This window comes from Bufo gargarizans, chromosome 7, assembly GCF_014858855.1.
Source record: "Bufo gargarizans isolate SCDJY-AF-19 chromosome 7, ASM1485885v1, whole genome shotgun sequence".
Lineage (NCBI taxonomy): Eukaryota > Metazoa > Chordata > Amphibia > Anura > Bufonidae > Bufo > Bufo gargarizans.
This window is the reverse complement of record NC_058086.1, coordinates 129900804-129928627: the sequence shown is the minus strand read 5'-3', so window position 1 is coordinate 129928627 and position 27824 is coordinate 129900804. Positions and strand designations below refer to the sequence as shown.

The 27824-nt window shown below is 43.6% G+C and overlaps 1 protein-coding gene across 1 annotated transcript in view; it reads right to left on the bottom strand.

Annotated features, from left to right (window-relative positions):
* The window catches only part of KIF14 (kinesin family member 14), an 82553-nt gene that overhangs the window by 20669 nt on the left and 34060 nt on the right, over positions 1 to 27824 (bottom strand). The window contains 11 exon segments of the mRNA XM_044300940.1: positions 2814 to 2916; positions 3215 to 3399; positions 4976 to 5039; positions 7092 to 7239; positions 8486 to 8658; positions 20689 to 20807; positions 20889 to 21005; positions 24869 to 24976; positions 26143 to 26173; positions 26307 to 26359; positions 26644 to 26742. Of these exon segments, the coding sequence (XP_044156875.1) occupies positions 2814 to 2916; positions 3215 to 3399; positions 4976 to 5039; positions 7092 to 7239; positions 8486 to 8658; positions 20689 to 20807; positions 20889 to 21005; positions 24869 to 24976; positions 26143 to 26173; positions 26307 to 26359; positions 26644 to 26742 (1200 nt within the window).

The following is a 27824-nucleotide window of genomic DNA, read 5'->3' as shown; positions in this document are numbered from 1 at the left end:
AAAGACCTCTGGATGGAGAGACCACTCGCCCGGGTCGAGACACTGGCGACTGAGGAAGTCTACTCCAGGGATGTACACAGTGGAGGGAGCGGGAACATGGCTTCCTTCAGGACTGTCGCGCTTCTGGTGCCCCCTGGTGGTTTAAATAAGCCACCGCAGTGGAGTTGTCAGTCTGAATCTGGACAGGATGCCCGTGGAGGAGGCGAGTCCAACAGGACAGGTAAATGGCCCTGAGTTCCAGGATATTGATCTGTAGGGAGCTCTCCCGCATCGACCACTGACCCTGGGCCGTGAGAGACCCGAAGACTGCCCCCCAACCTGTCAGGGTGGCATCTGTGGAGATCACCTGCCAATGGAGGGGAAGGAAGGATCTGCCGAGGTAGACGGTTAGCGGGTTCAGCCAACAGCACAATTCCCCCCGGCCATCGAGGCCTGACGGGGACTTGTTCCACCGGGCAAAAATTGAGAGCTGAAGGGCTCGGGAGTAGAATTGGGCATAAGGAATTGCCTCGAAGGCAGCAACCATCCGGCCCAGAATGCGCATGCACGCCCTGATGGGCAGAGGAGACAGCTCGCAAAGGCATGTCAACCCTGACTGGAGAGCCACCACCTTGTCCCGAGTAAGAAACACTCGGCCAAGGTGTGTGTCGAGGACCATGCCTAGGAATTTCATCCTATGACTAGGAACCAGGGACGACTTGTTGTGATTCACCAGTCAGCTGAACTGGGACAGCACGGACAGGATGATGTGGAGGCTGGACAGGTTGTCTGCCCGGAACGGAGCCTTCACCAGAAGGTCGCCCAAGTAGGCTATTACTGCCATTCCCCTGACACGGAGAAGTGCGACCAGAGGAGCCAACACCTTTGTAAAGATCCTCGGGGCAGACGCCAGGCCGGAGGGCAATGCTACGAAGTGAAAATGCAGAGAACCTACCGCAAAGGAACCTCTGAGGAGACTGAGCTATGGGGACATGCAGATAGGCGTCTCGGATGTCGATGGACGACAGAAAATTGCCCACCTCGAGGGAAGCAATCACCGACCTGAGAGACTCCAAACAAAAGTGGCGGACTCGGACGAAATAATTGAGCGCCTTCAGATCCAAAATGGGGTGAAGAGCACCGTCCTTCTTAGGAACCGTGAAGAGGTTCGAGTAAAACCCCTGAAATCGTTCCGAGGTCGGGACAAGAAAAATCACCTCTTACGCGTGAAGGAAATGAATGGCCTGAAAAAAAAAGGCCGCCCGGGCGGGGGACCTGGGCGGCGACGACTGGAAGAATCGACCAGTGGGAAGGGTGGAGAATTCTATTTTGTACCTGGAGGAAGCTACCTCCAGAACCCAAGCGTCTTCCACGGTTGCGCTCCATTGATCCTGAAAAGAGAGCAAACGAGGGGGCAACTCAAGTGGGGGGAAACCAGTCATGCAGATAACGGCTTTGCAGACTGGGGTTTGGAAGGCTTAGGGCAGGTGTGCCAGGAGGGCTTGGCCTTGAAGGAAGGATGAGCAGTCTTTTTGTCCTGACGGGAGGAGGAGTCCCGGAAGGAGCGAAAACGCTGAGACCGCAATGAAGGCATAGGGCGGCGGCACTAACCAAAAAGGGGAGGTGGGGGGGACTCCAGAAAGAAGGGCCCCCCCCACAAGGTGATTAATTAACTCCCCCCCCCCCCCCTCCTCCCAGGTAAGCTAACAGTGCTGTCTCAGAATCCAGGAACTTCTGGATTGCAGGCAAACACTTTAATCTGGGGAGCCACAGACCATGCTAGAAGCAGCGGAAAAAAAGGGAAAAGGGGGACCTCTCAGGACCCCCGAATAAGGTGCTCCCACCCCCAGGCAAAAGAGGGGAACTAATGCTAAACCCATGGGACAGGGACGCAGGGAGAATACTCACTGTCCGACGTCTTCAGGCACCGCAGGGTTACCCCTTTGGCAAACTCGCACATATGTGGGATTACCGGCATGCCACTGAGGATGCAGTAATGGGGGACTGGGTGACGGGTGAGGTACTGAGAGTACGCACCTGCAGGGGGTGCAACTAAAGTGGATATCCACAATGGAGCCCCAGTCTGCAGCAGGTCGAGACCTGCAGGAGAAGAAGAAAAAAAAAAACAGCAGGTCTTTTCTGCCTCCTACGGACACTAGACTAAAACTGGTTAGTTTAGTGCAGGCATCCTCAAACTGCGGCCCTCCAGCTGTTGTAAAACTACAACTCCCACAATGCACTGCTGTAGGCTGATACCTGTAGGCTGTTCGGGCATGCTGGGAGTTGTAGTTTTGCAACAGCCGGAGGGCCGCAGTTTGAGGATGCCTGGTTTAGTGTCTGAGAAGAGGGTATAGCCCATCTGGGTGGAGCCAACACTTTTCTTTTCTAGTGTCAGCCTCCTATTGGCAGCTGGGCATATACCCATGGTGCTTTGTCCCCCAATGCCATTCCCGAGAAATTAAAGTTATCCTCCATGCTGTGTAAGTAGCTGCTAGGCAGACATATGGTGTCTCCATAATTACATCTGACTACAAATAAACATGATCCTGTAGTCATACCTTACACTGTTTATTCTACGAACTGCTGGTCAGCAATAAGCGGTGGCAGATGACCAGAAGTAATGTATGACTTCAGGATCTGAGTTTGTTCACAGCCTGAAACCATCAAGAAAGAAAGCTTTCCATAATAAAAACCTGTAGGCTTCATTATTTTATCAAGGTAGAATAGTGCACCATGCTGTGCAGTTTATCTCTGCTCAAATGTTGGAGGCTAACCCTGGCTACTGCCCCATGGCCCATCAATATGCTGCAACAACACAGAAAACCTGAACCTACATGATGCAAAACAGTGGGAGATGAAATCTGATTTCCATTAACGTATGTCCTTGCGTCTCCTGTAGGAGTAATGGTCACCGTGTCGTGAATGTTTGTGATGATGCTAAAAAAGAAAGAAAATACACAAGATAAAGGCAAGATAATAAAAGGAGGATATATGGTTGAAGCTTCCAACATAAATGATTATATCATGGGTAGGCAACCTCTGGCACTCCAGGTGTTGCGAAACTACAACTCCCAGCATATACACTTGCTCTGATCCTATTATAACTCCCATAGACATTAATGGAACATGCTGGGAGTTGTAGTTTCATAACAGCTGGAGTGCCGGAGGTTACTGATCCCTGGATTATATTATACTGTCATCTATGTCCACATTATACTAACAACCCATAACTTACCAGTGGTCTTCTGCTATAAGTGCTCCAGACAGCTGGATGTCATGAGATGAATCCGCTTGATATTTCCCTACTGTGGTCTTTCCTTCTTTTATCATATAAAGCAACATCTCAGACAACTGTGGATCTTCATTGAGGTTAACAAGGTTTGGTAGCCGATTGTCCATCTTAAAAGTGATACCTGCTTTCTACAAGACACGGCACATGGACAGTGTTGATCGCAGAGTAGGTTCCACAAAAAAAATGCTCATACATACTTTATATAAAATTCATACTGCACAATCTGAACTCGTTCCGATCACACCAACAAAAAACGCTGAATAGGCATTGGAAAAAAGTCAACGGCCTGTTAAAAGGGGAAGACAGCAGGAACCGGCAACCACCGTTTTCACAGATGAACATATGGTTCTGAATGTTGTCACTAAGACAAATATTGTGTAATGTCCCTTTAAGTACTGCTCCACTACTGGTGTAGGAACAAGTAATGTTTGTATTAACTTCACTGTAGGTTGTATACTTCTGGATAAGGAGGAGTTGGGGGTAACAGGAACAGTCCAGCAGAGTTTAGCTATGGCCACACTGATTTATATGAGTGGTCAGCCCTTCAGTAGTCCAGAATTTAGCTCTCAGGCTACTTCTACTCTATGCATACTCCACTCAGATGGCTCCAATCACAGTGGCCACCGAACTGTCATTAACTGCCCATTTACTCCCTCAGTCATCAATCACAGATCAGTGGCGGTCCTAATGCCTACTAGCGAGCTAATGAACAACTGTAACAACACTATTTTTTGCCACCACCTTACATGGCACTTTATTCAGGTTGACTACAGCTATGTGTCTGTGCACATAGATGAATAGGGAGATGACTGATAACTCCTTAACTTTGAACACTGGCAGAACATTTTTTTATTTTATTTTTTTAACTAGAGTCTGTGTGTCCATATATGAACCTAATTGGGAAGATTTAAGTCCATGTCTGTGAATCCATTTTCATCCTCTTTCCATTCACCTCTATCCATCTTCAATTTTCTATACAATGAATTATCACTATTATATACAAATCATTAAACATACGTTCACAAGTCTGTATTGTGGGGGTTAGCTCAATAGTAGTGGGCACAGCAGTCAGAGACAGTGACACAATGGCACAGTTCACACAGGGATTTGCCTGTTTTCTTTATTTTCGTCCACAAACAAAATATAAGACCTTTACATTCAGGCAAAGATACAAAATAAATTCCTGCTCGGCTGAGCACTAACTAATCATAAAATCACCCTTTCTATACGGGCGGCCTACTACCAGCCACACGACACAATTCAAAATAAACTCACAGTGTCCTTTTTGTTGCTTTAGCAGACTTCTGTAGCAATGGTGAAAGCCAGTCAGTTCAACCAGTCCCCACCCAGACATGCTCATAGTGCAAACCTTTATAGCCCAGAAACGAGCCGAGATCCATCACCTGGCTGAGAGCTCTATATGAAACCCGTTCTTGACAGGAAGGGAATGAGGAGCCCCACTACCAACCTGCATCCTCATTCCATTAAATCCAGGCCCGACAACACCATTTACCAAAGTCCTCAGCAAACTATGTTTTGCTAAGGCAGACCAGCTTTTCCTGGATTTCTGATATCTCACCCAGTTTCCTAGTTGAGATATCCGCCTCCTGTAGCATAGTACATGGTATATGAAAGAAACCTAGGGGAAATATAACGATTCGCTACTACTTTTCCAGTCACTCTCTCACAGTATGTAAAACCCACCTGCAATTCTTTGGTTTCATCTTTCTTCCTTTGTTCAGCCTGCTCCAGCTTTTCTTTCCAAGCCCTTGATAATAACAAAGAAAAGACAATCATTTTTCCATAATAAAGGTGTGGTACCTTTAACCTTTTCCCTGTCAAAGATGTATCTCATACATCCACGCTATTGATGGCTGGATCTCAGGCTGCATAGCAGCTATATGAATCTGGTGTTGTTTTAGAGCTGATAATCTAGGCTTTAAAACAAGATGAGCCATATAACAACCTGAGATACAGCCATTAGAAATGGGTCCCAGTGATAGCTACATATACCTGCAACTCTCAACTCAAATTCTAAAGGCTGTATCTCTGGCTATATGGCAGCTAGCACAGAATAGATTGTCATCTTTAAAATAAGACCTGGCTCATACTTCTAGCTGCTATGTAGCCTGAGATATCTCAGATTAAAGCAGCCCCCCACCGTCTTCAGCCAGCTGTGATCTCAGCCTGGGTGGAGGAGGAGAGGGAGGGAAGTAGGTGAAGAGTTAACAGACTGCAGAGAGAGGAAAAGAGGTATATGTCCTCATATTCTAGTATAATTGTACTTGACCTCAGGGGAATGGGTAACATGCTCTACCTGGGCTTCCTGTACCAAGTGGGCTTGTGAATAAGTGGAGTTTAAAGAACCAGAGTTTAGGACAAGGAGCAAGAAACTAAGGTTTGATAGATTTTCCTTGTGTGTTGTTGGCTTGATTCTAGCTAGTCCTCCAACTACAGCAGACAGGGTCTAATTCTAACTCATATTTACTGTTTTCCTTCTTTATTGTTCATCTCCATTTAAACATGTGCTCCATGGAGAAAGCTACCAAGTGTGTGCCCTGTGCAAGTGTATGCATGCCTTGAAGAGCCATTAGAGGGTGAATACATTTGCACTAGATGCAATCATGTTGCATATTTGGAAGCCCAGATCTTGGATCTAAATAAGCAGCTTGAAATATTTAAGGGCACTGCAAAACTGGAGAGAGGCTTAGACGTCACTGTGCAGTCACTGACTGGGGTCAGTGAAATGGAGGTGGGAGAAGGAAGGCAAGATCAGGACTATCAGGTCAGCGGTTGGGTTAATGTAGGAAGAAGGGGTAGAAGGAAATGTGCCAGGGAGGCTAGTCCTGAGCTGGAACGCCCTAGTAAATATGCCTGTTTGGCTGATATTAGGTATGAAAGCCCAGGGCCAGCAACACTGTAGCAGGTCGTATCTCCTAGCAACCAGGAGGATGACCGCTGCAGGAAGGATGGGAAAAGGAGTGCAGCAAAGGTCAGACAGATGCTGGTCGTAGGGGACTCTATTATTAGGAGGACTGACAGGGTCATCCATCGCCGAGACCGTAAATGCCGAACAGTGTGTTGTCTTTCGGGTGCTTGGGTTCGGCATATTGCGAATCGGATTGACAGATTGCTGGGTGGGGCTGGGGAAGACTCGGCGGTCATGGTACACATTAGCACCAATGACAAAGTCGGAGGGAGATGGAAGGTCCTTAAAAATGATTTTAGGGAACTAGGAGAGAAGCTCAAGTCCAAGACCTCCAAGGTAGTGTTTTCAGAAATACTACCATTGCCACGAGCGTCACCAGAAGTACTGTATTCAGCCATTTTCAAATACAGATTTTTTTTTTTTGTGTGTCCCCATATTATGGATGCAACATCCAGACCTCCCGCAGCCCATGGGAGCCAGAGCTATGTGCTCTAACCACCGATCTTATGAACCACAGGAGGCTCAGATGTTGTGCTTCTAATACCTGAGCATGAAGAACCATGAAGCACCCATAGTATACCTGTCTGAAATCTTCAATGTTAAAGGGAACCTGTCACATTGAACATGGTGTTTGAGCTGCAGGCAGCAGGGTACAGAGCAGGAGGTGCTGAGCTACCCATAAAGGCAACTACAATCATCAGGTTGTCTGCTTTCAGGAAATATACAGGTTTTGGGGTGTACATATTTTTTAGTGAGTGTAATCACTGTACATTATAGGTTGTTACTTTTTGTTTTACTCCAGTTGTAATTTAGATTGACAATTGACCTGGCTACCAGAGCTTCAAAATTTCCAGACACCCATAGAAGCGAAAGGCTTAAAGCTCCATTTACCTGTGTAGTTCTGACATGTCCTTCTCTTGCTGGCTAAGTTTAAGCTTGAGAGAGGAGATTTCTTGCTGGCAGCGACGATACTTTTGAGAATCTATATTCCTGGCAGATAGCTGAGATGCTTTTAATTTCTCAATTTCAGATTTCAGTTCTAAATGACAAAATGTGTATATGACTATATGTAACAGCAAAAAACGTAAAATATAAGGTAAACCCAAAAGGACAGTGGCACGGATACATACAGCAAATATGCCAGGATAAAGTATTTACAGTAAATAAGTCTACCAACCCAAAGGACATTTTTACAATTACAGATTTTATAAAGACAAGTTTCAGAATGACACTCTTGAAAGTTAAAAGGGTTGTCTCATCTCACACATTGGTAGTGTCGCTAGTATACGCCACCAATGTCATAAGTGTGGGCCCCACCTCTATCTATAGAATAGAGCCTCACAAAGTGAACGAGAGTACACTGCATATGCGAAGCCCCCCTCTATTCATTTGTATGGGGCTGCCAAAAATAGACAAAGGCTGGCTCAGTTACTTTAAGCACTTCCAAAGAAGTGAAGGGAGCAGTGGTTACGCTTGTGCTGTGGACTCTCTATTCATTCCTATGGGAATTCTTCCATATAAGCAAATGGAGAGCACACCACGCATACGCTGTGCATTCTAATTCACTTTGGGGGTTCTGTCCCAGAGATGGGACCTACACCTATAGGACATTGGTGGCATATCCTAGCAATATGCTACCAATGTGCGGGATGACACAACCCCAGAGGGGTTGAAGGGTTTTTCCCACCACAAATAAAAATCATTTAAAATGTTCCTATAACACATGCTGGGTAAATTTCAACATAAATGGGCTAGTCTTTAGGGCAAACTCTTAGTTAATGCTAGCCTTAATGTTCTCATGGGATCCACATGCTAGTGTCAGGCAGGCTGTGTGCTTCATGGCAGTGCCCCACAATTCCAATGCCTAACACTCCATGTGTCAATGCAACCAGGTTACCATAATGTCCATATTCTTGGTTAGATTGCTGTCAATGCATGCGCAGGGAAAGGAGACAGACAAGACCCGAAATAAGGCTCCAGCATGCACACACAGCACAGACTACAGGCACAGCCGACACAAACAGAGCATGCCTGACCACCAAACTGTACTCCTACTGGTGGACATTGCCAAGAGCAACAGAACTGACGAACAGAGCGCACACAACGAGAAGTGCTGCTAAGAAATTCTAATTTTATATTCTAATAAAATATGCAGCCATTTGCTTGTTTGTCTGGGATTGCTGGACAGGCATATGTGGAAATAGTTGGGGAAAGACTAGGGCATCAGAGCGCGCAACTTGTCTCATAGAAAAGATGATTGGTTATTTATATCGCCTTCCGCTTACCTCGGATCAGTTTCGCATTCATGTCTTCGTTCACCTTGGCCACGTTTATGATGAGACGGGCCTGTTTTGCATATCGCAGGGTGCTGAGAGTCTCCTCAACATTACTGATGGCAGGGCTGACTGTGGCAATCATTGCTGTTTTTGAATTGCCTCCTAGACTCTCTTTCAACAACCTTTGTGGAAATCAGGAAAATAAGAATTATCAGTCATAACTTTTATCTTTCTGCTTAGAAGATGGGGTGAAGATAAAACTGCTCTCCATAGAGGCCTATGCCAGAACAAACATTATTCACCCTTGGCAGGTCACATGTCATCAATGAGATGATTTTATAGGCTAAATCTAAAGACTATTATTGGGAGCAAACAGTTCAAGAGGGGCCTGGATAGTTACTAGATTTCTGGAGAAGGGTCGTTGATCCAGGGTGTTATTCTGATTGCCCGATTGAAGTTGGGAAGGAATTTTTTCCCCTAAAATGAAGAAATATTAGATTACACTTACTGGTAATCTGTTTTCTTTGAGTCTATGACAGCACCAGTGGAGAGACTGCCTCCACCTACCGCGCATAGGAAACAAGAATCAGAACCGCCTTTTAAAAGAGGGACTATCCCCTCTACCTCCAGTCCTTTTTCAAGAACTAAGAAACATAACATCTTAATAAACCTAAATATTATATATATATTTTTATTTTTATTTTTTTTTAGTAAGGAGATTAATCGGGTGCTGTCATAGGCTCAAAGAAAACCGTTTACTGTTAAGTGTAATCCAATATATTTCTCTTTCGCCTACGACAGCACCCCTGGAGAATAGGCAAGATACTCTATCTAGAGTAGGACAACAGCATGAAGCACCTTACGGCCAAAGGTAAGGCCCTCATTAGAAGGTATCTGAAGTCTATAGTGCTTAAAAAAAAAAAAGTATGTGGATCTCCAGGTGGCCTCTCTACAAATCTACTCTATAGAAGCTGAAGCTCTCTCTGCCCATGAAGTGGAGACCAATCTAGTAGAGTGAGCCCCAAATTCCGAGGGAGGAAGCTAAGGAGATAGCCTGCCTAATCCACCTAGTAATAGTCTGAGAAGAAGCCACAGATCCTTTTTTTGCCCCCTGAAACAAAAGCAGCAGACGTGAGGAGGACCTCCAAGGCTGAGTAACCTGTAGATATTACATAATACACCTCCTAACGTCTAAACAATGGATTTCTGATTCCTTCTTATTTTTAGGAGAGGTAACACTATCACTTGGGAACGGTGAAAATGGGATGAGACCTTTGTAAAAAAAAAAAAAAAAAGGATCAGGAGAAATCGCCACCCGATCCTCCAAGATTACCAAGTAGGGAGGGTCAACGGAGAGCGCAGCGATCTCACTCAACCTCCTAGCAGAGGTAATGGCCAGAAGGAACGCAATCTTTAAAGGAGAGCATTTTTGGGGAGATCTTATCAATAGGCTCAAAAGGATCTGAAGTGAGAGCCGAGAAGACCAAATTTAAATCCCATGGAGGAACCCTACTTTTACAGGCAGGGGACAACTTGGATATTGCTGTCACAAATCTCTTAACCCAAGTATGTTCGGCTAACTTAAACTCAATTAAAGCGCTTAATGCTGAAATCTGAACCTTTAAAGTACTAGGCCTAAGCTTTTTCTTCCATCCCTCTTGTAAATAATGTAATACAAGCGGAATGTCAGGAACATCAAACACATCCACAGGTCTATTGGCGAATCTATAAAAGGCCTTCCAAACTATTAGAGAGATATCATAAGTGACCTTCTTACGACTGGCCAACAGTGCTAACCACATCCCCAAAGAGACCTCTTTTCTTTAAAGTGATTCGGTCAGCCAGATTTTTGATACAGAGCTGTTCATATCATTATATCAGTTTCCTTTATCTAAATAAAAATATACTCATTTTACCCCCATCTGTCCTTTCATTTTTAATAAAAATCACTTTTATTTATATGCTAATTATCTTTATAAAGGTGCCCAAAGGGCTGTTCCTCTGGCCGTTGGAGCCCAGACGCGCCCCTTATCTTGGAGCCCAGCACCACCCCGCGTTAATTATTCACTCCTCTCATTTTTTTTTCGCAGTGCGCCGTAATCTCGCGTATGCGCCAATGTTACACACGTCCGGGCCCGCTCGCTGTCCTGGCAGCAGCCTCATCCAGGGGAATTGCGCAATGCGTCCACTGCTCTCGGATGCTCCCCTGGAGACAGGGAAAAGACGACCTCTACCTTTTTGATTGACCTAGTGGCAAAAAGATCTCTCTCTGGAATCTCCCATAATGCTGTAATTTGATTGAATACACCCTGGTCTAGGGACCACTCTCCCTGGTTTAGATGACAGCTGAGGAAGTCCGCATTTGCATTGTTTGCAAGTACCTCTTAGATGTACTGCAGGAACAGATAATAAAGAAGCTTCTGCTAGACTGAAAATCTGATGAGTGAGAGACATGAGGCCCTGAGCCCTTGTACCTCCCTGCCAAATAACATAGGCCACTGCAGTCATATTGTCCAAGTAAACGCTCACATACCTGGGAGACTCTGTACTAAGGATACCCAGATTGCATTCAATTCCTTGAAATTGTGAGACTAGGATAGAGAAGCGCTGTCCTAGCTCCCCTGCAACAGAAGGAACCCTACATGGGCTCCCCAACTGGATAGGCTGGCATCCGTGGTAAAGGGGAGAACCACCTCCCTGAGCCAAGGAATCCCTATCTGCAGATTTCGCAGATCCATCCACCATCCCGAGAAATTCAGAGTCTGGGGTGATAGAGAGATCCCCGCTTACAGAGAGACATATGTCTCGATCTTGCATAATCTGAACCTGGAGAAGCCTTTAATGATACTGGGCCCACTCTACCCCCGGAATAGCGGCTGTCATGAGACTCAGCACAGACATGCTGAGACCTTCACAACCTACCTGCCTGCCACACAACTCTTTAAACAGGTTTTTACAATTTCAAGCGACCATTTTGTGACCTTTCAAAAAACGTTTGCCATCTAACTTATACCACTTTTATGTACTACAAACAGCACTCTATATTGTGCACCACAACCACTACTCCAACACACTATATAGTGGATTATCCCTGGCCATCGAGGCACAAATCACATTGACCACCAACCAACTTAGACACAGTCCATGCACTGAGACTTCTCCATTTTTCTTCTTTTTTCTTTGGAATACTAGACATTTTTTTTCCTTGGAGTACTGCACCACGATAAGACTATTTTTATCCGGACAATTGTACTATTCTCTAAACCATTCCAGTCCGGAATACTATATCATCCTTTGTATCTTTACCTTTTTAACCCATTTTTAGGTAAATAAATTAGATTTTACACACTTACTCTCTCTCCGCTCCTTACTCCTTTTCCTTTCCCTGGATCCCAGATATTAGTGTGTCAGTCTGATCACCAAACCTATCTTCACGTAATCTTGCCACTGGCTGGGTGAGCCAGTTAGACCTAGAGCACCTTGCATGATATTAGACGGGTGAGCACCCACACAACCTATCGCCTCAGCACAGACATGGCCTCCCTTAAGGTGACCGATGGAAGCGAGAGCAGGAGCTGAACCCTTAATTTGATAAGGCTAGCTTTTTGAAGGGGTAACAGGCGCCTCCGGGAACTGGAGTCCACGATCATTTCTAAGAAGCTGCATCTCTGGCTTGGGCATAAACTGGACTTCTCCAAGTCTATCTCCCACCCCAGTTTCTCCAGAACCTCCCTCAAGCACAACCTATTGCCTCACATTTACCACTGAAATCACCCACTGTGGATTGCTCCAGGCCTAAATAATCATGGATATCTGGAACCATATTGAAAGCAAGAGATTAAAAGCGAAAACATTCAAGTTTGACACCACCATCAATAACACCAAAGACAGGACCATGACACATATTTAGGGACCTAGAAACACTCCTACACAGACAGCTAAAACAAAGATGCAGCACTTATCAAAAACCAACAGCAAGAAGCAGCTATATTTTGTTTTCCAGCTGCCACCTACCAAGATGGCTTCTCAATATCCCTACAGGCCAATTCAGACGTTTAAAACGTAACTGTACACTCGATCACTAATTCGAACAAGAAGCCAATAAATTAAGGGAACAATTCAAGACAAAAACAATATCCCACTGACGAAATAGAGAAATGCCTTGTCAAAGTCAGAGACCTACACAGACTAACCTTTTTTAATACCCAAAACAAACAGCCCAACAAAATCAGAGAGGAAGATGCACCACCACGCAGCATACTCCCATATAATGCTCAATACAAAAAAGTAAAAAAAAGTATTAAAAAACACTAGCACCATCTACAGAGAGACAAGACAATAGGTTCACTGATCCCCACCAACCCACTGACACCAAAGCACCAAACCTGGGTTTAAAAATAGCACCCTCCATCAAAACACTGAAAAATAAAACAGAAGAACACCCGATGAGCAGTTGGCTCAAACTCAAAGGTTTTTACAGATGTGACAGCTGCTGCAACTGCAGACTTACATCATTTCTGAAAAAAACTGAAAAAATAAGCTCAACAACAAATTCACACACGAGATTAAGGAATTCCTCACATGCAGCAGCACCAATGTCATCTACGTTATTCAATGTCCCTGCAATAAACAATATGTAGGAAGAACGAAAAGATCACTGAAGAAACGGGTTTCCGAACATATCAACAACATCAAGAAAGGATACGACAAGCATTCCCTATCCAGTCATTTCAAAACATATCACAAACAAGACCCCAGTGGTCTTTCTTTCACAGCAATCGAAAAAATACAGAAACACTGGAGAGGAGGAGATCACATCTCAAAAATGTCCCGCATAGAATCAAGATTCATTTTTGAACTAGACACAGTCCTCCTTGAAGGCTTAAAGGCCGAATTGGAACTTTTTAGATTTTTATTTAAAAAAATGTATTGCTACCGGGGACAGGGGTTATGGGCTGATGGAAAATCGTAGTCCGGCTGCTTACTAGCACTCCGATCTCCCCTCGGCTTTGGGCCCCCGTCCCGACTCCAACTGATGCAGCAGTACGAATAAAACCCACACACGTATATGCCCAATGCATGTCAGAGTATATATTGCATATCCCTGCATATAAATATGTGTAACTCTACAAATTCTTGTGTACCTACATCTATTGTGTACCTACACAGCTCATATATATATATATATATATATATATATATATATATATATATATATATATATATATATATATAATGAAGAAAATCCGCAGCACTCCTTGAAGTATAGAAAAAATGTGTAGTTTTATTCACACATGTCAAATAAGACAACGTTTCGGTTCTCTCACAGAACCTTTTTCAAGTCAAGGGGCCACTTGACTTGAAAAAGGTTCTGTGAGAGAACCGAAACGTTGTCTTATTTGACATGTGTGAATAAAACTACACATTTTTTCTATACTTCAAGGAGTGCTGCGGATTTTCTTCATTGTTTTACGTCCTGAATCGAGGGACCACCGCTGGCACCACACAGCTACGGCTGAGTAAAACGACAGGAGTGCTGCCTGAACTTCTTTATGGATATGGATATAGATATATATATATATATATACACATACACACACGCTTTTTTAATTTTACATATTTTTCACATATTCTTCTGTGTATATATATCTATAGAGACAAAAAAATTCCGCAGCACTCCTTGAAAGTTGAGAAAAATGTGCTATTTATTCACACATGTCATGAAGCTACATGACATGTGTGAATAAATAGCACATTTTTCTCATCTTTCAAGGAGTGCTGCAGAATTTTATTGTCTGTTCATCATCCTGAATCGAGGGATTACCGCTGGCACCCAACTTTTCAGTTTCCAAGGGAGTGCTGCCTGACTTTTTATGGATATATATATATTTCCACATAATCCCAAAATATATAAACATCATCCACATTAGATAAATCCTATCTTATTTCTCTATTTTATTTTAATTTTTATCCAAAAGACACCACTCATCTTTTAATCATCATCGCTCCACCCCTGGAACTTCATGAATTCTTATATGATCTTTTAAATGGACCTTCATATGCCATTTCCTCCAATTTTCACATTTCCCCTTTCCCATTTGAGTTTGTGCAGTACCCAAAGAGTTAACAACTACTCATTGCCTTGATTAAGAACAGATGGGACGGATTGAAAGATACAACCTTTAAATGGAGGGGGATAAAAAGGGCGCCAATTACACTAGCGGGTCACTACTGAGGAAGGAGTCAGCTAAGACTCCGAAACGTGTCTGGCGAAGGACCCGCTTACAGAGGATATCAACCAGCAATAGGAAGCGCTTCCCTATTAATTTACTAGCCGGCATACCCCCCACTACAGAGTCGCACAACCAGCGGCCCTAAACCACGTGGGATGCTTATCACACACCACGGGGGGCGTAGAGTTCCAACCGCAGCACACAGGAAAGAATCGGCAGCACCCAGAAGACGTTGCAAAGGTAACAGGCATAGTATTGCCTTTGTGTGGGACGCCACACAACTCTTTAACAGGTTTTTACCATTTCATGTGACCATTTTGTTACCTTTCAAAAAACGTTTGCCATCTGACTTATACCAACTTTATGTACTACAAACAGCACTCTATATTGTGCACCACAACCACTACTCCAGCACACTATATAGTGGATTCTCCCTGGCCGTACAGGCACAGATCACATTGACCACCAACCAACTTAGACACAGTCCATGCACTGAGACTTCTCTTTTTTATTTCTTTTTTCTTTGAAATACTAGACATTTTTTTCCTTGGCGTACTGTACTACGATAAGACTATTTTTATCCGGACAATTGTACTATGCTCTATACCATTCCAGTCCGGAATACTATATCATCCTTTGTATCTTTACCTTTTTAACCCATTTTCAGGTCAATAAATTAGATTTTACACACTTTCTCTCTCCGCTCCTTACTCCTTTTCATTTCACTGGATCCCAGATATTAGTGTGCCAGTCTGATCACCAAACCTATCTTCACGTAATCTTGCCACTGGCTGGGTGAGCCAGTTAGACCTAGAGCACCTTGCATGATATTAGACGGGTGAGCACCCACACAACCTATCGCCTCAGCACAGACATGGCCTCCCTTAAGGTGACCGATGGAAGCGAGAGCAGGAGCTGAACCCTTAATTTGATAAGGCTAGCTTTTTGAAGGGGTAACAGGCGCCTCCGGGAACTGGAGTCCACGATCATTTCTAAGAAGCTGCATCTCTGGCTTGGGCATAAACTGGACTTCTCCAAGTCTATCTCCCACCCCAGTTTCTCCAGAACCTCCCTCAATCAGGCAATCTGTCCCTGAAGAACCTGACCTGACAACTAGAAGAAAATCGTCCAGGTAGGCTACAATGACAATCTGCTTCTCCCTCACGTGGGCCATCATTTCTGATATAATCTTTGTGAAGACCCTCGGAGCTTGAGCGAGCTCAAAGGGTAAGACCTGGAACTGAAGATGCAGAAATTCCCCTTCTAGCTGGACTGCTACCCTCAGAAACTTCTGGTGGCTGGGATGGATAGGGACATGATAATATGCATCCCTCAGGTCCACTGTGGCCATAAAGCAGTCTGGGAAGAGATTGTTCACAGCCGACCTGATGGATTCCATTTGAAATCTCTCGTACAGCAGATACCAGTACAAACACTTTAAGTTTATTATAGTTCGAAACGAGCCATTTGTTTTTTTGACACCAACACCTTTATTTTCTAATAAGGAAAAAACCTCTGAGATGATGGCCGACTGCTTTATCGGATCTGAACGGTAATCTGTTATCACAAATCTCCTTTCTGGAACTTGAATTTTAAGCAGTCCCTTATCACAGAATTTATAAGGCTCTCTGTTGGAGATTTTCTGCCAATGATGAGAAGAGAGAGAGACAGACGTCCTCCAACCGGGGGCCCGGCGTCATTGGGACTGCTTTTTTGAGGCTTCAGACCTGGAAAAAAGAAACCCCTTAGACTTCCTAGCAGCTCCTGTAAACTGTTTTGCTCTCTCTCCTCCCCTTTAAAGCTCTCTCTATTAAATCTGGGACGGAAAGACCTCCTAGGGGTAAGCCTTTTTTCTTGTCTGAGGCCTTTTCTAGTAAATCGCCAAGGACCGGCCCAAATAAAAATTCACCTTGACAAGGAATAGCACAAAGCTTAGCCTTGGAACTAGTATCCCCATTCCAGTCCTTTAACCAAATTGCTCTACAGGCAGAGTTAGACAAGACGGAAGCCCTAGCGGAAAACCTTAAAGAGTCTGCAAAAGCATTGGCTAAAAAATCTAAAGCATTATTTATAGTAGGGAATGAAGAAAGTAACTGCTCCCCAGGGGTACCCCCTTAATGTGAGCCTCTAACTCCCCCATCCATACTTTTAGGGACCTAGCAACAGAAGTAGCGGCAATAGCAGGTTTAAAAGCTGCCGCAGAGGCTTCCCAATTCTTTTTTAAATAAACCTCTGCTCTTTTGTCCATCGTGTCCTTAAGCGAACTCAAATCTTCAAAAGCAAGTGCTGTGTTTCTGGACAATTTTGCAACCTTAGCATCAAGCTTTGGGGCCCTATCCCAAGGAGCGGAGATCTCCTCAAAAGGATATTTCCGCTTCACAGAAGAAGGAACAAAAAACGTATTAATCAGGTTTCTGCCACTCTCTGGCAATAACCCCACGTCAAACACCTTTTTTCTTCTGGGACCTAAACCTTCAAACAGAGTCCTAGACTGACTGCGGTGGCTTCTGATCATCCAACCCCATAAGAGCTCTAACCGCCTTGATTAGGGAGCTAGTGTTCTCAACATGAAACAATGGCTTCCCTGCGGACTCTTCCTCAGAGGACTCATTTGATGACACATTCTCCTTCTTCTTCCAAACCAGAAAGTACATCACTGTCTCTAGAGGGGGAATCTTTAGCTACAGCCGCAGAAGTACTGGGGTGGCTTTTAATCAAACCGCTAACCTACTCTCTGACTTCACGGATCATCTGTTTAATTCTGCCCATCAGGGACGGAGCCTCCTCCTCCATTAACTTGCTTATACACACTTGGCATAGGGGTTTTGTCCAGGCAGAAGGTAGCTTCTTTTTACACACCGCACATCCCCTTTCTTTAGCTCTGGAGGTCTTCCTGGAAGACTCCTTAGACACCTAAGCACAAAACATGACCCCATGAGCATAAAATAAAGCCAAACCAGCCAGAATGGAGGAACTGCCAACTTCTCCCACTTGGCATGGCAGTGAGCTGGCTGCGCTTTTCTTTTTCGGCACGCGCTTGCCGGCTCCCCCCTTCCGGTCTGCAGCAACGGCTTTCTCCACCACTGCAACCCGGAAGTAACGGATTCCAGAATGTGGGCCGGCGACCAAACATGCGAACATGGCCATAGAGGTTCGCAGAAGCCCAGGAAGGCCGAAACACCCCCCCCCCCCCCTTCCCCAGGAAGGAGAACGGAAAGGGGTAGGAGAGAGAGAAGGGAGCCCAGTCTTCTGCAGCGGGTCCTAAAGGAATCTTAAGCCGCACGGGGTAACCCCCCTCACACTATTACATAGCCGGGGCCCCCGCAGCTCCATGTTAACTCTTAACCAGCGGATCCGATTTCCACCTGTCCCTTAGGACAGGAAACAGAACTAGAGGTAGAGGGGATGGTCCCTCTTTTAAAAGGCGGTTCTGATTCGTGTTTTCTGTCCGGAGGAGGTGGAGGCAGTCTCTCCAGGGGTGATGTCATAGGCGAAAGAGAAAATTTGTTTCTACCTCAAGAGGGTTTTTGCCTTCCTCTAGATCAAATATGCAGGAGAACACGCTGAACTTGATGTCTTTTTTCAGTCTTATAAGCGATGTTACTGTCTATGGGGACAAGCAATCTCAGTAGCAACCGCTCATTCCCATACAGCAGAGGTAATTGCTGTAAGTTGATGCAGTTCTCACCTGTGCTGATGAGCAGGCAATTATCAGGAACAAACGATAACTGCCTGCTCAGTTAGCATATGTAATGGAGCCTTTATTTATGTCAGGTCATATCTCTGCAACACTACGTTGCCTGACAAAGCAGTGGCAAGCCACACCTTGGTTCCGCACAACCAGCCAAACACTGCACTCTGAATGTGAGAACAGTCTGTAGGCACAATCTGAAATTAGTTGGAAGATCAGATGCAATTTCCGAATATATTATTTTACTGAAGAGTAGTAGATGCCTGGAGCAAACTTCTAGCAGATGTGGTTAGAAAATTAAAGCGGTTGTCGGCTTTTGTAATATTGATGACCCACCCACAGGATAAGTTATCAATATCAGATCGGCGGGGGTCTGACTGCCGGCAGCACCGCTGATCAGCTGTTTGAAGAGAATGCAGTGCTCATACAAGCGCTGTGTTCTCTTCCCTGTTTATCTGCTCGCCGTTGACATTGCAGTGGTGAGCAGTGTGATTACAACTACGCCACCCCATTCACTTCAATGGGACTGCTCCATCCTGTTCACTTGAATAGGAAGGAGCCATCCCATTGAAACAAATGGGATGCCGGAGCTGTAATTACACCTGCTCACCACTGCAATGTCAATCGCGAGCAGATAAACAGAGAAGAGAACACAGCGCTTGTATGAGCACTGCATTCTCTTCAAACAGCTGATTCGTGGGGGTGCTGGCAGTCAGACCCCTGCCGATCTGATATTGATAAGTTATCCTGTGGGTGGGTCATCAATATTACAAAAGCGGAGAACCACTTAAATGTAAGCGAATTTAAAAGGGAGTCTGCCAGGAGGAACAGGTCTATGCAACCAAACACACTGCCAAATAGGTTTTGCTCACCTCAGTAAAACGCTTCCCTTTCTTTTGTCAATCCACAGCTCTCTTGCTAAGAAATCCAACTTTTAATCAAATGAGACATTAAGTGCACTGGGGGTGGACTCGCTCCCTTTGGTAAACAAGCTCCTTTTCTTTCTCTACAAAGCTCTTCCCACAGATATTTTGAAAGCATCTCTTCCTAATGATCCATGAAACACGAATGGCATCCGTAGTTTTTATTGACTCATAGACTATAATGGGCGTGATGGATCCATGAACACGGGCAAAATAGAGCAGGCTTCCATGAGAAAACCACAGACTGTGCTAAAACACGGATGTGTAAATACACACATTAAAATGAATGGGTATGTGTGCTGTCCGTGGAGAAGACGTACAGCGTACATACTTGGAACACTGATATGTGAATGGGGCTTAAATCTGTATGCCCGGGCCTTGTTACATAGTGTTAGACAGCAGGGCCACAAGGAGACATTACTATAATGTAGGGGGCAACATAAAAACATTTTGCTGTATAAGCCCCATACAGTATAATGTCTCCTTGTTGGCCCCATACCATATGTCTCCCTATACTATGATGGCAACAAGGAGACATTACTGTATACTGTATGGGTGTTACTATTTATGTTCACATGTTCCATTGTATTGCTGTGGGCTGGTTGACAGGTACATTTGGTGTGTATCTAGGGCCATGTGTCGGTGTGGCAGTACACAGCCGCCTGTCTAACGAGTACTGGCCGCAGATACTTGTGGTGCGAACATGATCATTGTGCATGTCTGTCTATCTCCTTTCTGTTCAGCAAGGCAGGGGTTAATACCTCTTTCTGTTCGTGCGCACCTGACCAACTAATGTGCTTGTTTATCTGCTATATTAGTTCTTGAATTTGGTTTCAGTTTTTGGATTTAGTCTTTTGAGTGCTATGAATTTATGCTGCCATGTTGGTTATTCCACGTCTTGCCCTGTTCTGTTCTCTGTCCTTGTCAGAGTATTGCCCTAGCCTGATGGTAGTTTCTGTCTGTCTGTCTTAGTTTATGTTCTGCCTGGACTTGTGTGTCTGAACCGCGTCCAGGTTCTGAGCTTTGCAGTGCTCAACTACTTCTGAGACTTTCCAATTCTGCCTTTGGTAAGAGGACATCTGGGTTCTCTCGAGGGAGGACATCTGGAGTGAGTACTGTGACATGTCACTTCACTGTTGCCGTACACTGGTGGATGTGTAACTAGGGCCATGTGTCGGAATGTGTTTATAAATGTATTTCAGTTTACCATTAAACCATATGACAAAAAGATGCAGCAAACTTTGTGAAAACCAAAGTTTGGGTGAGTCATAAAACTTTTGGCCACAAATGTAGAATACAAATATTACTGAGGCAGTAAAGCTGGTCATAGACGTTCAAAAATCCTGCGGTTGAAGAGTAACTCACCAGGTGAGGACTGATTCTCTGTACGGAATGAAGATCTTCTTCTTCATCTGAGAGCTTTCCGATAAAGCAGAAATCACTTTTCCTAGGGTCAACAAGGATTTGTTGATACTGACTCCTTCCTGCAGGCATTAGAGATATTCCTTATGGTGTGATTAGCTAAATACATTTGTATACCAATACGTGCTTTTGTGGGGACACACCTTGAGACGCTCTCCGCTGGTCTTTGCAGAAGTACATCTTTCACTGCCTGCCAGATCCACAAGGTTGATCCTGCTGGTAACCCGATGATCATGCTCTTCCCCATCCACAATCTCGGTCTGCAAGCAAAGACATCCAGAAATTAAGTCAGCACTTCACCCATTTCATAGCCTAATACTAGCTAGGTTATTATTATTTGTGTAACCCTTTTATATTAATATGAACAATGCGTCTGCCTGACCAAACTGAATATACATGTTGCCACAGCAAGCACGGCCCTTAGCACAACGTATGGAGAAAATGTACAAAAGATGTAGCAGAGGAAGCTATGGAACTGTAGTTCGTATACCTGCCATTTCAGGTGACTTTTCAGAATAAGCTGTTGTGTTCATACATAGAAAAGCACTATTGGGGGGGGGGGGGGTCATTTATTAAACAGAAGAAATATGCCTAAATTAGGCCTATATTTGGCAAAGATTGCGGGGCAAAGGTCCTTTGTGCCGCATTCTGCGATTTCTACCATTCTGCTATTTCTGGCCATTTTCTACGCCTGTTATAATGGTACATTTTGGCTCACATTTACTAATGCAAGTGCACCTAGATTTTGGTATATTTTGAGCCAAATTGTGTACAACCTAGGTTCAGAGAAATCAGCCCCCCAAAAAGGGCATGACCTAAGAAACCACGTTTTGTGCCAAAATTGTGGCATAAATCTAGAGTAAATGTCTGTGTTAAACAAAGCCAACCAATGGTTGGTACAGAGTTACAAAAAATTGTCTATCCCTGCACCACATTTATTATGCAGCCTGAGCCACTGTGATAAATCTGGTGCAGGACTAGACATTTCTTTATTAGTCATTTTCCCAGCTGAGGAGTGCAGACAATTGTATGCAATCTTGGTAATGCTATATCCAATGCTAATGGATACGTTACACCAAACTACCAGAGAGAGTTGTGTAGTTGGTACTGACGTTCACTTCTCAACATTGAAATTGCAACACCAAAGAGTGGAGTCATGGAGGTATGGGAATCACAGGACCGATAGAAATGCAATATGATATACAAATGATAACATATGGAAATAAAATATTCAAAACATCTTGATTTATTCAGTATCGAGTATGAGCTCCACATGCAGAAATACACACACTGACACGCCTTAGCATGCTATCAATGAGGATATTAATGGTTGTCTGAGGAACATCCTGACACGCTGAATGCAGCTACCTTTGCAGTTGACGACCAATGATGTCCCAGATGTGTTTAATGGGAAACAAGTTTGGAGTCCCTACACACCCTGGTGGCATGAGCAATATGCGACCTGGTATTGGCCTGTTGAAAAACTACTCCTGGGACACTGATTCCACAACAAAATCAATGTAACATCGGGCTGTTAATTACCTGGAATGAAGACTAGATTGGTCTGGCTAACATACATTACGCCACCCCACACCATAATCCTGGGAGAAGGACCAGTATGATGTTCCCTTGTGAAGGCCAGTTCACACCATTGCCCACTGTGAATCTGCACACCAATCTCATTGCATCTGAGACAAATGTGGGACCTATTGCTGAAGAGGACAGATCTATGTTCCAGACCTCCATTGCTGTCTTACTGCGTACCATGACAGCCGTTGAGAGCAGTGGTGTGAGGTCAATAGAACACCTGTAGCTGGATGCCGTACAAACGCCTTCTGATGGTTTGTGTGGACACTGCTTACCACACCTAAGGCATCAATTTCACTTGCAGTACAGAATTAATTACTATGCACCATTCGTCTAACCAGATGATCTGTCTGTGCAGAGGTTCTCCTCCAGGAATCTCTCTTTGTCATTCCAGTTTGTTGTTCTCCCAACCATCGGGACACACAACTTTGTACAGTGCCTAGGTGAGTGATGAACCAAGGAGTCTCAGTTCAAGGATTCTGTCTCTTAAATAAATTGATCTGATTTTTGTGGTTTTATGTGGCCAAAAAGGTTTGCTTTCAATTTGGCATTTATGCCCATCCCACATGCCACAGATTAGAGCTAGGTGCTTGAAAATTTGATCAGTCTGCAGATCTTAGCAACCCCTGCTACTTCTTTGATTTGCATTATGGCCCGTCTTTCTTGGTGTTGCAATTTTAACGTTGAAGAGTGTATTTAGCTCAAAAAGCATTACCTACATTGGATACAACTACATCTACTTTTTAGCGGAGAGAAAGGCTAGATCTAGATGTGCTTGCAGCCTTTGAATGTAAAACAGGAGTGTTCTTATTCAGTGACAGCAAGTAAAATCTTATGATTGTGAAGAACTAAACATATATCAGAATGATGCATTGTACAATGATAAAGCTTCATTTGAATAAAACATGGCTAACGTTTTTTGTATAAAAGAAACAATCTTCACTGAAATTAATATCGCCATTAAAGAGGACACATCACCACAAAATGCAGTGCAATCTGCAGGCAGCATGTTGTAGAGCGGGAGGAGCTGAGCAGACTGATATATAGTTCATGAGAAAAGATTCAGGAAAACTAGCAATTTACACATGTATATTTCTACCGTTTCTGGTATCAGTTGTACACCGGGGAAGTAGTGATTGATAGCATTCCCTGTGTAAGTGTATATACAGAGATGGCTGTCAGTCACTCATAGCTGTACCACGGGGTGGTCTTAAAGGTTATGCACACCTTTGGATACATTTTTTATTATTGCATTATTGCATTGCAGTGATTTTGCGCTAAAATAGTTTTTGCAACGGGTCTTTATTAAAAAAATTAACCCCTGTCTGTGCAAACTTGAGCTTCTCTATTAGCAGTATCAGAATTTTTACTCTGTTCCATCAGGCAACTCAGCTGATGGCCCCTTATATCTGATCTATGACCTTATAAACAATCATTATGGCTCAGTTCTTATCTTAGTGATAAGAATGTGGCTTAAATAAGCGTTTATGACCTTTTAGTAAGAAATGAGGTCTATTAGATGACTGGCACAAAGTGAAAGTACCAGTCACACAGCTAGAAAAACAGTTAACCCTTTGTGACAGAACGGCTCAATATCTTTAAAGTAGAACTCCCGGCAAAATGTTTATTAGCTGACCAGTGATGTCATGTCACCAACTTTCTGATCTCCAACTGACACAGGGCAGGAAGTCAGTTACTTCTCTATTCATTCCTATGAGGCTGATACTCCCCTTAGGAATACATAGAGAAACTGACTTCCTGTCCACACAAGATGCTGTCAGTTGGAGAGTCTGGTTGCAGAAGGGAGGGGATAACTCACAAATACAGCCACTGGTAAGAAAATTACATTCACTACAGATTACATCATGTACCTTTCTAACAGGTCAGAGAATAAAAAGTTTAGCGGGAGTGCTTCTTTGATAAAGGCCAATTGAAAAAAATATATATTTGCCCAAAATGAATAAAATGCAATCATAAAAGAAATGCCTCCAAAAGGTGTACATAGGCTTTAAGTTCACATAAAGCAGAAGTTTAAATGTAGAAATGACATGTTTTTATTAATCCTTCCCACGAAACTACTGTATATATCAATCTGCTCAGCTCCTCCTGCTCTATCACAGGATGCTTGCAGATTGCATTTTGGAGTGATAGCTTGTTTTCTCTTTAATACCCGTCTCATTTGATGCTAATTTCTATCATGTTACAATAAAAACTAAGAAAACAAGAATTAATTGTTCAGTATGTATCCCAGAGCTTCTTCAACCTGAGAGAACTGGTTGAAGAAGGGGCCTTTCCCAATGCGGTTTCTGCAATTAGCTAAAGGACACTTAGCTCTGTCCTTGCCTAAACTCCACCCGCTCAAAAATCTACCAGTCTATTTGCTCCAGGAACATGCAGAAAATTCTACAGATGACAAATATTACGGACAAGTGAATCATTGAGTTGCAGGTTTAGTGTTACAGACACAGGTCTTCAGGGACCTGTAAAAGCAAATAAAATCAGTGTGGTTTTCTTGGTGAATTAAATGCATCTTTACCTTGGTCTGGGTCATAATGAGAGTAAACACAGAGTGGGACCTGGAACTTTTATCATTCATCCCTGTCGCAGCTGTTGCCCTCTGCTTATTCCCCAGCTCCAGCCAACTCTGAAACACAGAGCAAAAATGTATTTTTAAATTAACGTCAACTATATTAACATATGGGAACAAGTACAAAAATGTATAAATATATTGGTAACCAAAATCCACAGCCCTCCTGTGTGTCAATTTGTTTTTAATTGTTTTTATGCTTTTTTTGTACAAGGTTTTGTTTCTTGTGATTAAATAAAGATTATTTTGTATTATATGCTAGGTGTGCTCACTGTTTCCACATCACTTTCTCTTGTTCTTGATTCATATTATGCAGGGATCGCTGTGTAGCACCCAGTGTGTTTCTATTCACATGGTCGTGCACCCACATTCGTTTTTTGCTTTAACTATCAGATATTGATGACTTATTCTGAGCATCAATATGGAAGCCATGGAAAACTCCTTTAACTTCATCCCACAGCACTGAGGTTCAAGGCTGCTGCCACCATCAGCTGAATGAAAACATCGAGGAGGATGCCAAGTTAAATTTTAATGTGGTTGTTTTATCTGGGACTTATGGTAGATGGCATATTGCAGGGATGCTCAACCTGCCGCCCTCCAGCTGTTGGAAAACTACAACTCCCACCATGCCCTGCTGTAGGCCGATAGCTGTAAGCTGTTTGGGCGTGCTGGGAGTTGTAGTTTTTCAAAAGCTGGAGAGCTGCAGGTTGAGCATGCCTGGCATATTTCTATTCAACCTCTGAGACCCGCACCTTTCTCTAAAATGGTCCCCCAAAAGTGAAGGAGAGCACTCCACTCCACTCATTTTTATTGGCGCTCCTAAAAATAGCCAAGCGAGCACGCTCAGATATTTTCAGCAGTCCCATATAAATTAATGGAAAGAGCACCGTGCAAGCGCAGCCACCACTCCATTCCTTTCTATGGGAACGCCGGAGATGGCCAAACCAGTGAACGGCTATTTTTGGCAGTCCCCCCCCAAAAAATTTTATGGAGTGCGGTCCCGCATGCGCAGCTGCTCTTTGCTCACTTTGAGGATCCTGTTTTAGAGAGGTGGGACCTGCATCTATCCGACACTGGTGACATATCCTATATGTCAACAATGTCTTAGATGAGAAAGCCCCTATGATGCAAAAACAATACTATGTTCTATATATGTGACAACGGAATTAAACAAATGCAAAATCCACTATGATGCCGATTACTTGGAAAGCTGCATCTCTCACCTGAATGTCTGGAAAAGAAGACACAACATTTCTGAAAAAAAAAATTAAGCAAAACTTAAAAATTGATATCAATTCTGATGAATGCACCAGGACATTACAACATCTGTGTCTTTACCATCAAGTGTAATAAAACAGACACTTGCTGTCTGGGAGTTAGTACTTACGTGGACAGGTCTTCCACATATGGACCCATCAGGGGATGTTCCCGGACTCTGAGCTGTCAATGCAACAAAATGGTTAAAGTGAAATGATTGGGGTTTTTTTGCTATTTTTTTTTTTTTAGCAATAAAAATCGAATTACACATATACTATAGTGCTGTACACATTTTACGTGAACTTACCAAATCAATATAGTAAAAAAGGCAAAGAAAACAGCGTTTTATTAGGTGAACCACAGCTAGGTGTCCATGCACGCACATTAATATGGTGGTCGCTGGTGATAGGTTCACTTTAAGTTTCAGCTCCAATTATTTAAAACTCTGAACAAGGAAAGATACTTACTGGTTGTTTCTTTTGTCCGTTATCTGCTTTAAAAACCAGGAGGTCATGTATCTTCTCATTGTACACTTCAAAGTAGCTCATCTCCAAATGGAAGGAGACCTGTTTAGGACAGGCACATTACAATTCCGTTCTACATTGTAATGAGTATTCAAAACTGAAGGAGATCCTCAATATGCATTAGTACAAAACCTACGGTAAGCCGGATCATCAAATAAAGTATTTGGGCTGCTGGCTAAATTGTACAAAAATGAGGGGGGAAAAAATGCTAAAAAAAAATAAAAAATTGGGGGTATCCCAGCTCTTTGATATGGTTGACTTATCCTCCAGATCGGTCATCAATTTCAGCAGCTGCCAGCGTTGGTAGCACAGTCCATTGTGCGGTGGCCAAGCTGCCATACTGTAGACCTACAGTATATGGAGGATAAGTCACCAATATCAAAGAGAATCTGTCACCCTGATTTTGGACTACAGTAATACATGAGTAGTACTGCAGATATGGAGTCCAGATCACAATTTTTATACTTTCCTACAGCCCTCCTTCGCCCGCTGGCAGCGTTCATAGCTGCATTGAAATACATTGTCAGGACTGCAGTGCATGGGCACAGGACTCCTCTCCATTATGCTAGTACAGCACAGCAGTCTATACTGCATATTTCAGTGCAGCTTTGAGAGCTGACAGCAGGGGAACCGGGACCTGTAGGAAAACCAAAAATAGTGATCTGGACTCCTTATCTGCAGTACTACTTATGTGTTTAGTCCAAAATCAGGTTGACCGATTCCCTTTAATGTCAAGCAGTGGTGCCCCTGGCACAGCTGTTCTATTTGTGCCCTATTATGCAGCTTGAGTATAATGGAAGAATCCGCAGCACTCGTTCATTTCAAACAATTCAGTGTTTATTTAACCTGTAGCAAACATTGCGACGTTTCGACTAAGAAGTCTTTATCAAGCAGTGAACAAATTGCACATAGTGAACCTTAAAGGATAACTGTCAAACTTAGACCCTAATTTCAATTTCCATATATGTAGTTACTAATAACATGATATTCCAGAATCAGTTACTATTAGACTGACTTACCCCATATTTAATAAGATTCAGCCCTTAGCAACCAGTCTGCATAAAACTGCGATTTCTCTATTCCGTTAAGATGGCCGCCACTGCCCTCATCCTGAGGCTAATCCC